The 12710-nt window shown below is 38.6% G+C and overlaps 1 protein-coding gene across 17 annotated transcripts in view; it reads right to left on the reverse strand.

Moving 5' to 3' along the window:
* Nucleotides 1-833: 833 nt before the first annotated feature.
* kcnab2a (potassium voltage-gated channel subfamily A regulatory beta subunit 2a) overlaps nucleotides 834-12710 on the reverse strand; it is a 275606-nt gene continuing 263729 nt past the window's right edge. For all 17 annotated transcript variants that reach the window (XM_059655603.1, XM_048561311.1, XM_048561316.2 and 14 more), the window contains 3 exons: nucleotides 12464-12584; nucleotides 9806-9894; nucleotides 834-1846 (listed from right to left, as the gene is read on the reverse strand). In XM_059655603.1, the coding sequence (XP_059511586.1) occupies nucleotides 1757-1846; nucleotides 9806-9894; nucleotides 12464-12584 (300 nt within the window). In that variant the 3' untranslated portion in view covers nucleotides 834-1756. The remainder of the gene's footprint in view (nucleotides 1847-9805; nucleotides 9895-12463; nucleotides 12585-12710) is intronic.

Here is a 12710-nt window from a genome sequence, read left to right on the forward strand (position 1 = left end):
ATTTGTGTTTGAAAGAAAAGAAAAATGGAATTAACTGGACAGCTCCATCGAAGAGACACAAAGTACTGTTTGACCTTCTATGCTGCATCATTCCAAACCTCAGCAAAATATTAATGCCTTGGAAAATGAAGGCTTGAGGAGGAAATAGGAAACAACATGATGCCCCCTTAGGCAATGATGAAAGCAAAAGAAGTAACGTCTTAATCTGAATTGCCCTTAAGTATATGATTATCATTCTGCCACATGATTCAGTAGAACTGCATGGGTTTCCAGAGGGATTAAGTTGCACGATTAGATGGAATTAGCAAAGGATACCTTTTACTCTGTACTCTCCAATCATGTTTCCTTTGGGAAGAACCATAAGTTGATCAGGGGCAAAAGGTCAACATAGCTAAAACAAAATTGAGTTTATTGAATTTTTAATATATCTCATCTTTTGAAAATAATAGTGACATTTTTTGTGTAAATGAGGTAGCCATTTTTTTTTACAGATTACAAGAGCTCCAACAAAGAATTAAAGAGCTAGCTAATGTGCATGTTTTATTGATGTATATTCACACCTACTAGGTTAGGGAGGAGTATTGGTCAAGATGCCAGAAGAAATTCCTGCTCCACTTTGAATAGTGCCACTGGATCTTTAAAATACATTTGAACCACTTAAACAGGCAGATGAGGCTTTGGTTTAATGTTTCAGCAAAAATGTTAGCAATTCTGACCGTTGCTCTGTGCCACACAGGGTGGATGTAACACGGTAGAAGGAAGAATAAAAATAAACACCAGGGAAAAAGGACTCCAGCCTGCTACAGTTCTTTGAATGTCCAAACCCCAACCTATCCAATATCAATCTTTTTATTGTAATATGATCTTTTCAAAACAGCCCATGGATTCGTTGCATTTACATGATCAGCAGCATATACATACACACAGATCCTGATTATAATAGATTCATGCATAGATCAGTCAAGAGTCACTGCTCATTTTAAATCTACAGTCCTACGTGTTGTTGGCAAGTGAAACCAAACTCTTACTGTCATATATATATATATATATATATACAGCCGGTTGTCAGGACACAATGCTCAATAGTGCCTCAAGATTACGTTATATTGTTTTTTTTTCAAATCAGCATCTCTGCTACTTTAACAGTTGTGGGCATCTGAAAGGTCGCCACTGAACTTGTGGCCCATATTTATATATATGTATATTTATATTATATATATATATATAAAATTGCATGTATATAACATATACACAAGTGTGCAGATCTGGAATCCCGCAATACTATTTTTGGGGAAAAACCTCAATTGATTAGGTTTCCTAACAAGCAATTAGATTACGGTCAAATCTATGAATTGCAGGCTCCAGCAGCGTACCATACTTTATATTCATGATCAAAAGATTCCGTATCCAGCAACAGCTCCTCATTAAAATAATGTTTTTCAACACAGGGAAAACCAGCCAAATCTGATGTTAATTTTAATGCAACACCTGTTATGATCCAGTGATATTTCTGCATTAAGAAAAGAATAAGTTTAAAAACTTAGCAAAGGTAACAGGCAGCCCAGTGAACCAGCTATGGCTTGTCAGCACTGGTTTGTGGTATATATTTTCTTGTTTGATCCGTTTCTGGAGCATCAGGACCTTGAAGTTTAATTCCTTTGTCAGAAGCATACTGGTATTAACTTCAGTTACAGTTTGAGCAGGCAAAGAAGATTATTTTTGAAAGATAACAGTCCAGGCCCATTTGACTCCCTCATTAAGATCGATAGTCCTTTTTGCTGTATGGTTTGTTTCCCAGGATACCATCGATCTCGTGCACAACTGATGAGGATAACTTGGGAAGGACCTGAGGAAAAGAATAAGATAATAGTACTTGATTTCATTTTACCCCAAAGTCTTGCGCACTGAAACAGCATTTACTCTCATTTTGTCTAAATTTGGCACTATTAAGGTGGCAAGTATTGAGAGTTGGGGAATCAAGAACTTTCCACTGCAGGTAACTAATATCAGCCTGCCTTCAGAACAAGGAAACCAATATGTGAAGTAACAAATACAACAATGCTATCTGTTGCGTTGAGCTACCTGATTTCAAGGACACCATAATGTCTGAACTCTTGAGGAAAATAATCCAGAAAACTCTGCTGGAAGTGTGCAAGTGTGCGTGCTGGCTGAGAACAGGAATTGGGTTGGCTGTTGTTGAAAAAATTATTGTTTCTGCATGAAGAAATCCTTTTTGAGTGAGATACTGCAAGGCAACCATCATCAGTAGAATGTCCTCTAGCAAGGAGGCAGATCAGGGGAAGAGGAGGGGTGAAGATTGGGAAGGAGAGAACAAGAAATAAAAACAATTTCAGGGGCAAATCTGAGGAAGACCACAAAGAATTGGATGTTCCTGTAACAAGTGACAACTGTAACTATAATCAGTTAGTCTTCAGTTACCGAACAGTCGTGCTGGTATCCCAGTTGACAAGCTGTGCGAGTAATGGGAAAATTGACACCGATTCATTCTTTTCAGTGTAAGTGGGGCTCATCATCAAAATGATCTGTCAGTGTCTTCCATAAATATCATACAACTCTTGGACATTATACATCTGTTAGTTGTATCCCTACGTAGCTTTTTGGTAAAATTATTTAGAAAAAAAGTAGAAGGAGTAGGTTATTTGACCCATCATGCTTGATCTGATTATGGCCTCAATTCCTGCTATTCTCTCCCCTACTCCCACAACTGCTTGACAGCCTTCTTGATGAAAAATCGAAATCAAACATGAATATATTCAATGAACCAGCTTCTCCTGCACTCTGAGGAAGGGAATTCCAAAGACTAACAACTCTCGGAGAAAAAATTCTCATCACTATTGTAAACGAGCAAGCGAGACAAAGGAGAGCCAGCAGACATGTCACAGTTGTTTAGGTTTCTAGAAGACTTTTGACAAGGTGCTGCACAGGATGCTGCTAAATAAGACAAAAGTTAAGTGTTAGGGGCATTGTACTGGCATGGACAGAGAATTGGCTGACTGGAAGAAGGCAGAAAATGGGGTTAAGGGGGTTTTTTTCAGGATGGCAACCAGTGACTAGTGGAGTTCCGCACAGGTCAGTGTTGGGACTGTTGGGGTTCACAACTATTCACATTATACATTAACCATCTGTACTAAGGAAAAGACAGCACTGCTGTGAAGTTTGTAGATGACAGAAAAATAGGTGGAGGGACAGGAAGCATTGAGGATGCAGGGAGGCTGCAGAAGTACTTGGACAGGCTAGGAGACAGTGGATTAAGAAGTGGCAGATGAAATACACTATGTGAAAGTAGGAACTTAGGCACTTTGGTCAGAAGAAACGGCATAGACTACTTTCTAAATGGGGAAAGGATTTGGAAATCTGAAGAATAAAGGGCCTTAGCAGTAGTCCTTGTTCAGGATTCTCTTAAGATGAACATGTAGGTTCAGTTGGCAGTTAGGAAGGTAAATGCAATGTTAGCGTTCATTAGAGAAGACTGGAATACAACAACAAGAACGTACTGCTCTGAATAAGGCTCTGGCTGGACTGCATTTGGAATATTTTGGCGCAATTTTGGGCCCTATATCTAAGGAAGTAAGTGCTGGTATTACAGGGAGTCCGGAGGATGTTCACAAGAATGATCCTGGGAATGAAGGGCTTGTCATATGAAGAGCTGTTGAAGACTCTGGACCTGTATTCGATGGAGTTTAGAAGGATGAGGGAGGATCTCATTGAAACTTACAGATACTGAGAGGGCTGGATAGCGAGGATGTGAAGAAAAATATTTCCAAAAGTAGGAGAGACTAGGACCCAATGGTCAGCCTCAGAGTGAAGGGACAACACTTTAGAACTGGGATGAGGAGGAATTTCTTCAGGCAGACGATGCTGAATCCATGGAACCTATTGCTGCAGAAGGTTCTGGAAGCGAAGACATGGAGTGTCTTTAAGACAGAGATAGGTAAGTTCTTGATTAGTAAGGGGATCAAGGATTATGGAGGAGACAACGGAAGAATAGGGTTAAGAAACATATCAGCCATGATCAATTGGTGGTGCAGAGCTGATGGGTCCAAATGGCTCAACGCTTCTCTCTCATGGTCTAATTTGGAAACCTCTTATTTTTAAAATTGTGCATCCTAGTACTAGAAACACCCAAAAGAACGCCTCCAGTCTGAGTTTATCCTGTCAGCTCTCCTCCAAAACTTAAATGTTTAGCCAAACATATATTAGGAGTTGAGGTGGGCCATTCACCCCTACAAGCCAGCTCCAATCGATAAAATGATGGTTGATCTGTTTATGTTTAAATTCCAAATTGCCATCTAGCCCAGATAACCCTGATTCCCTCACCTAACAAGAATATATCCACCTCGTGTTAAAAATATTCAATGACTCCATCTCAATCGCCTTCTGAGACAGACTTCCAAGGGAGCACGAACCTTTAAAAAAATGTCTCACCTGCGTCCTGTTGGATATTGGGGACCTTTAAAAATTGGATTTTCCTACTATTTACTACATAGCATAAGATTTCAATTAACAGCAACTACAGTAGTAACTTTAAACTTTAAAAAACAATTCATTTTTCAAAATTCTACTGTAGAATAATGAAAAGAAAAATGATGAGATTTACTGGTATCATGATGCGCACTGAAATAGCATCAAAAGATACAAAAGGTATCTTATTAGTGTACTGTTTTTGACAATAAGATGATTTTGTTCTTAGAAGGAATGAAAACAAACTTTTGAATGGAGGTGGGAAAGAGGACAATAGCTGCCCGTGTCCTGATAGCTGTCCCATGCCATTGGACAAAAGCATTCGGACAATTTATTTGACACAGTGTAAGCTACCTATCCCGAGAGATGCAATCTAGTAAGTGCTCATGGACAGAGGGGAGTTTTCAGGAAGCGGATCTTATTGGGTAATCCTGAGACAGCAGTCTTCATTGAACAGTCCTCATCAGGCAGATGGAAGATGAACCAGAAAAAGAGGAGGAAGACCAAAGGAGGAGTTCACTACCACCACAGCTACAGAGCAGGTTATTGCCCCCATCACGTTAACAAGATCAACAAAACTGCACTCACAGTCTCTTGTCCTCTGGTATCAGTGAACACCCTAATTATTGTGGTTGTATACTTCTTTACCTTAATAACTAATGTGCCATATCTCAACTACTGCTTTGTGATAAACTCAATAAACTTTCAGAAATTTACTTACAAATCATCACTGCCTATACTGCATAACTGAGATATCAAACTCCCTAAAATCAATACACATATTCTGCTATGATGTGTGTTTCGTTAATGCAAATTAGCTGTAACACGATTGATAAATAGTGGACGCTGTTTGGATAGTGTATACTTTCTGGTGTACAGCTATAGCAATTTTCTATAGCGATTTCCCTATAGCATCATTTTCTATGGCGATTTCCCATAACGCAAATTTGAGAACTACTAAAGTCTTAAAAGGGGGTCTCCTAGTTCTGGACTCAAGCATATGTCCACCACATCAGAACAATTTGGGATCTTAAAAGCTTCATTCAAATCACCCGTGCTTTTGTAAAAACCTACCCTAGCCTATTCAATATTTTCTGGTCAGACAATCTGTTCATTCCATGTACCAATCTACTAAACCTCCTCTGAATCATCTCCGGTTCATTTCTTCCTGAAAAAGGAGATCAAAATGCACACAGTATTCAAGATGTGGTCTCACTAATGTATTGCCAAAGCAATAATGTGATTTTTCATTCTTATAAATCCAATGAGTATAAGCCTAACCTGCTCAACTTATTGTCATAACACAATCCTTTCATGCCAAAAATCAGGATAGTGAATGTTCTCTGAACTGCTTCCAATGCAAATATTTTCTTCATTAAGGAAAGAGACCAAAATTTTGCATTGGATGAGGGTGCAGTCTCACCAAAGTGCTGTACCAACGTCTCTAGTTTTATAAAGAGCAACATTCCAATCGACTTCCTAAATATTTGCTATAACTGGATGCTAACCTTCTGTGATTCATGTACAAGGCCATCCAGAACATTCTGCACTGCAACATTTTGTAGTTGCTCTCTGTTTAAATAATATTGTTTTGTTTAATCTGCCAGCCAAGATGGACAACCGCACATTTTCCGACATTGTACTTCCTATTTGTCAATAGTCTACTCACTCAATGAATATAAAATTATAAACTATATTCCTTTGCAGAATATTTGTGTCTGCCTCCCTACTTTATATTTGTATCATAAGCAAATCTGATTACAAGGCAGATTATAAATAGTTGAGGCCTCAGAAGTGGCACTCCACAAGTTGCAGTTTTCCAATTTTATAGTGAACAGTTTATTGGGCTCTGTTTCCTGTTCACTAATCTTCTATCACACTCACCCCCAATGAGACATTTGAGCAGTTCAGCTCATTGAGTCTGCTCCAAAATTTAACGGGATCACAGCTGATTTGATGAACCTCAATTCCACTTTCCTGCCTTTTCCTAATAACTCTCAATTCCCTGAATAATTAAAAATCTATCTCAACCTTGAACATGTTTAATGTCCCGGCTTCAACTGCACTCAGTGGTAAAGAATTCCGAAGATTCACAACGCTCAGAAGAAATTCTTCCTTATCTCAGTTTTAAATGCGCACCCCCCAAATCTTGGATGATGTCCTCTGGTTTTCGACTGTTCCTGTAAGAGGAAACTGCCTTTCCATATCTACCCTGTCTACTCCTCTAACAATCTAATATGCTTCAACAAAGTCACCTTTCATTCTTCTATATATCAAGAACAGCTTCAATCTACTCAAACTCACCTCATAAAAATCCTTACATACCTGTTATCAGCCTAATGAACCTTCTTTGGAGTGTCTCCAATGCCAGTCTATCTTTCCTTAGGTAAGGGGCCCAAAATGTGTACAGTTTTAGCGAAACCTCCTTACTTTGAGATTTTACTCGCTTTGACGTAAAGGCCAACATTTCATTTCCATTTCCTATTACTCGCTGAGCTTTGATGCTCGCTCTTGGATTCACGAACAAGGTTTCTCAAATTAAGCTGCAGCTTTTTGCTGTCTTTCTCCACTTAAATAATATTGAGCCCCTCTATTCTTCCTGTCAAAATGCATAACCTCACATTTCCCCACATTATATTCCATCTGCAAAGTTTTTGCCCACTCACTTGTGTATAACTGTGCCAACCTCACCATTTGCCTTCTCTTGTATTTTTGTGGCACGTCCCCAACTAACTTGCCTATAGTACATTCACTTTCGTCATTCAAGTCATTAATATATATTGTAAATAACTGTGGCCCTAACAGTGATCCTTGTGGCACATCACTCACTACAGTTTGCCATTATGAACATGCCTGTTTTATCCCTATATCTTCTATTATAGAACATGGAACAATACAGAGCAAAACAGGCCCTTCGGTCCTCGATGTTGTGCCGACCTGTGAACTAATCTAAGCCCCTCCCCCTACACTATCCCATCATTATCCATATGTTTATCCAAGGGCTGTTTAAATGCCCCTAATGTGGCCGAGTTAACTACATTGGCAGACAGAGCGTTCCACACCTTACCACTCTCTGAGTAAAGAACCTGCCTCTGACATCTGTCTTAAATCTACCACCCCTCAATTTGTAGGTATGCCCCCTTGTACAAGCTGAAGTCATCATCCTCAGAAAAAGACTCTCACTGTCCACCCTATCTAATCCTCTGATCATCTTGTATGTCTCTATTAAATCCTCTCTTAGCCTCCTTCTCTCCAATGAGAACAGACGCAAGTCCCTCAGCCTTTCTTCATAGGGCCTGCGCTCCAGACCAGGCAACATCCTGGTAAATCTTCTCTGCACCTTTTCCAATGCTTCCACATCCTTCCTGTAATGGGGCGACCAGAACTGCACGCAATATTCCAAATGAGGCCGCACTAGCGTTTTGTACAGTTGCAGCATGAAAATTAGTTAGCCAATGCTCTATCCCTCTTAATATACTATCTCCAACACCGTGGGCTCTTAAGTAGCCTCATGTGTAGTACCTTATCAAACACATGTTGGAAATCCAAGCATATTATATCCACTACTTCCCCTTTATCTACACTGCTTGTTGCCTCCTCAAAGAATGTTAGTTGATTTGTTGGACACAATTTTTTCTTCATGAAGCCATGCTGACTCTGCTTGAGCACATTATGCATTTCCAAATGCTCTGTCATTACATCCTTTATAATAGACACTAACATTGTCCCAATAACAGGCATAAGCTAACTGGTCTGTAGTTACCTTTTATTGTCTCCTTCCTATCTAAATAAAGGTGTTACACTGGTACTTACTCTAAGGCTTTTCCAGAATCTAAGGATTCTGGAAGATTACAATCTTCCACTATCTCTGTATCTACTTCCTTTCATATTCTAGGATGCATTGCATCAGATCCAGGTAATTGGTCTTTGGTTCCATTAGTTTCCCTAGCATCTTTCTCTCAAATGATAGTTCTAGTATTTATTGCCTGTCCTTTTACCCCTTAAATCTTTTGTAATTGTGGAATACTATTAGTATCTTCTACTGTGAAGACTGGTACAAAAGTACTTATTTTGTTTCTCTGCATTTCTTGGTTCATCATCATTTCCCCAGCCTCATTCTCTAAGGGACCTACACCCACTTTGCCTTCTCTCTTCCTTTTGATCTACTTTTCTTTCCTCTTTAGTATTTAGCCATTTTTTGCTGCTTTCTAATATATCAATATTCTTCTGGGTTACCACTAATCTTTCCAGCATTGTATTTCAATACTTCTTTCAATATGATTCCATCCTGAACTTCTTAAGTTAGCCAAAGAACTACAAACTATCTCAAATGCTAGCTTCTGCTTCTCCAGTATCTTACTTTTAACCTATTTTACACTTCAGCCAATACTGACTCCATATCCTTTTAAGTGCCTTTCCTTAAATTTCAGACACTACTTTTAGACATAAATTTCTTGCCTTCAAACTAAATGAAAATTTGCTTATGTTACAATCACTCTTAACTTGAGGATCCTTTATTATGAGGTCATCAATAAATTGTTACATTACATATTACAAAGTCTAAAATAACCAGGGTTGGTTCCAGAATGTACTGTTTTGAGAACTGCTTAGAATACATTCATGAACTCATCCTCAGGCTACATTTTTTCCCTCATTTGATTTATCTAAACTATATGGAAATAAAATTATCTTCTATAGCCTATTATTTCTGCATTTATACTCTATCCTAAAGTGTAACCACTGTCTTTCAGCCTGTAAAGCACTTTCACCAGGAAGATCTTTTTCTGTTTCTTATGTCTACCCAGTAGAATCAAGATCATTTCATATACTACTGATCACATCCTTTATTTACAAGAGCAACCTGTATTCTTTTCTTTTTGAAATGTCAAATACCCTTGAATAATCAGATCCCAGCTCACGATCAGCTTCCAATCTTGACTTTAAAATGGCTATCAAATTCATATCTATTCATGCTACAAATTCAGCCATCTTGTCATGAGAATGTGAATCTTTTCCTTATCAAGACCGAAGACAGACAGTCAGATTCTTATACGTGTGGACTGTTTTAGCTTCCCCGAACAGAACCACTTTCTTAATCTTATCTATGGGTACCAAAGAGGTCCAAAACAAATTAATTCCTCCCCTTCCACTCCTCTCCAGCTTTGGGTCGGAGTCCTTATTACTGACATTGGACAGGTAACACACTTGGTCGCAGAAAACAATATCAACACAATGTAGGTTTTACTCAACAGCCAAAACCAAGGTACACACATTCCTGCGTCTTTTTGAGGATAACAGTTGCTTGACTTAAACTGATACAAACCTGTATTGCTCCAATGTTTTCCAGAAGTTGTTCAGTGTTAGAGGCTCCCACTAGCACAGAACTAACTCCCTCATTCCTTAAACACCAGGCTGTAAGATAAACACAAGATTATTAGAATATAATGCTGTATATACTCTGTCTGGATCATCCATTGTCAGAAACAGGTCCACACTATGCTGTACCACCCAACAGCATGAAGGAAATAATGTCCCTACCATCAATATGATCTGGAACATTAGACGTTGATCTCAAGAACAGTTGCTTGAAGCAGTGGAAAACATCATCTCTTCTACTAACATCTTAGTCACTAGCGGCACATTGATAACTTAAAATGGGAAGCCTGTCAGCAAGGGCTGGTGCCAAACAAGAGGGAGAATAAGTGGGCAGAAATATATTTTAAAAACTATTTTGGTTAGGAATATACTAATTTACCAATGGGCAGTGCTTAAACTTACAGTGCACAATGATTTTCTTGCAGATAGGACAGTTCTATGGAACCTAGAACAGTTTTCAGAAAATCTTTCATTTAATATTGTTTCATGAATGTAATGTTAATGTTTAATGGGGACTGACTGTACAATGTTTTTTTGAACTGTATTCACCATAAATTTTGCTTTCCATAGTTTCATTTACAGTCACTTTGCCTCTAGGTTATTTGATAGCACAAAGAAGTATGACAAGTGTATGAGTATCGGTCAATCTCTTTAAATTGCAAAGAAGAACTTATTATTGGTACATCAAGTGTTGTGCAAGAATAGCAGAGACTATAGTTTTCACCCAGAAATGAGAGGGAGAGAGAAGCAATTATTCATCTACATAGGCACTTCTCTCAGCCTTAGAAGATCAAATCTGGGATTTGAGTCCCTCCGATGACAAATTATGCTTTTTGATTTCAATATATTGCTACAATTCCCACAAATATAAATTGAGAAGGGGAACTGCAGATGCTGGAGAATTCCAAGATAATAAAATGTGAGGCTGGATGAACACAGCAGGCCAAGCAGCATCTCAGGAGCACAAAAGCTGACGTTTCGGGCCTAGACCCTTCATCAGAGAGGGCTTTGGTTTGGTACGTGCTTCATTTTTTACCTACTTTCACGTAGAAATATTAATATCTCTAAACAACATAACCTTAGAAGTTTTAAAATTAAATGCAATAATCCTTTGGATTAAAACCATAAAAGATTAAGAAATATCTTTGAATGAACAGATTCTGGATCACATTTTGAAATTGAAGAATGTCAGGATATCGGGACAGTCTGAAACAGTACTTCACCATTGCCCCAGTCTGTAACTCAGCTATCATATTTCACTATGGCAGCAGTCTCAGGCTGAACTATATGCTCAGCAATCTCAGCATCATACTTGAGCTCAAGATGAGTTTCTGAACTCATATCTTCTCATCACAAAGGCTGTCCACTTGTAAATAAAATAGTCCTCCACCACTCCATCTCAATCTACTTGCTATGGAACTCTCATCCAATCCACTGTCATCCCTGAATTCAGTTAGTCCAATGATCTTCGAGCTGGCCTCTATCTTCCACACTCATATCAACCTAAATTGCTACCTCTTCTTTTTCCAAGTTTCACTCACCCATCGCTTCGCACTTCAGTGACCTATGCTGGCTTAGGTTCCTAATATCTCAGATTTAAAAGTTAAATTCTCAGCCTCATACTTAAATATTTCTCTGGTTCACTCTTAACTCTACAAACACATTTTCTTTGATACAATTTTCTTAAAATTCTTAGCTTTGCTTTGTCCCACCACAAGCAGCATGTCCTCAGTTGCCTACACTCAATGGTCTGAAGGTGCTTGTATATGTTTTTCTGGTCTTCACGTGTATGTCCTTCTTAAAATTTCCCCTCAAGAATGACCTTGTCAGCCCAGCCTTTGGTTAATCCTAATCTTGCCTTTTTTTGGTTTGGCTTCCATTTTTCCTGAGGACTCTGGTACCTTGGGATGTTATTTTATGTCAAAGGTATTGTACTTGGTTGCTGTTAAAATTCACAAGGAAGAACCAGGGTATCCGATTAAATCAGAATAGCTAAAAGACAGGGGCTTCACTGACCAGACACATGAGGTGAAAACATTGGTTAAACCCTAACCTTGCTCCCTGTCAGAATGAAGACTTTTTACAGCTCTTAATCTGGGCTGAATTTCAAATGTGACAGAACGCTCCTTTATTGCAATTTCACCTGCCTCAGTGAAATGTCTAGTATTTCATTCAAAGTTAGATTTCAGTCTAAAATTTTGCATGTGAAAAAGCTGGAACATCTATTCTGATGTGGACTGACTTCACCAAATGACAAAAAAATGCTTCTAAACATAGTTGCAGAATGCAGATTACTACAAGAACAAATTCTGAATCAGCATTCCAATCAGGAGCATCATTTCGTACTGGTGCATATTTGAAATTAGAATGAATTGCATCTAACTTTATAACCACTAATCTAAGTGGTCAGAAAATCACATTCATTGTGTGCCCAAATTTTTTCACTTATGCTTCCAAAAGGTGAGCCAGATGAAGGAATGCTGCCTGACACAGAATATTAGAATGATGTGGTGTCACAAAGTCGTAAAGAAAAAACTGTAGCTCTAGATTACTAAGAACAACAATCATTTTTCTCAATTTCCAGATAGCAATATTAAATCCTTACCTATTGCTAACTGAGGTAGAGTGCAGCTCAGTCGCTCTGCAATACCCTGCAGTTCTTTTAGTTTTCCTTGCTGTCGTCTGCCTTCCTCAGTTAGAATTTTATCCTTCAACCACTGGTAACCCTGTAATTATATTGTGACTCAGTTCACATTTATTTTCAAAGCTAGCAGCTAGCAGGTAAGACAGTACATCAAGAGGCGGAATCTTAAAAGATTACCCTAATCACACTCTCTCAATGGATTGGTGAG

Source organism: Stegostoma tigrinum, chromosome 28, assembly GCF_030684315.1.
Source record: "Stegostoma tigrinum isolate sSteTig4 chromosome 28, sSteTig4.hap1, whole genome shotgun sequence".
NCBI lineage: Eukaryota > Metazoa > Chordata > Chondrichthyes > Orectolobiformes > Stegostomatidae > Stegostoma > Stegostoma tigrinum.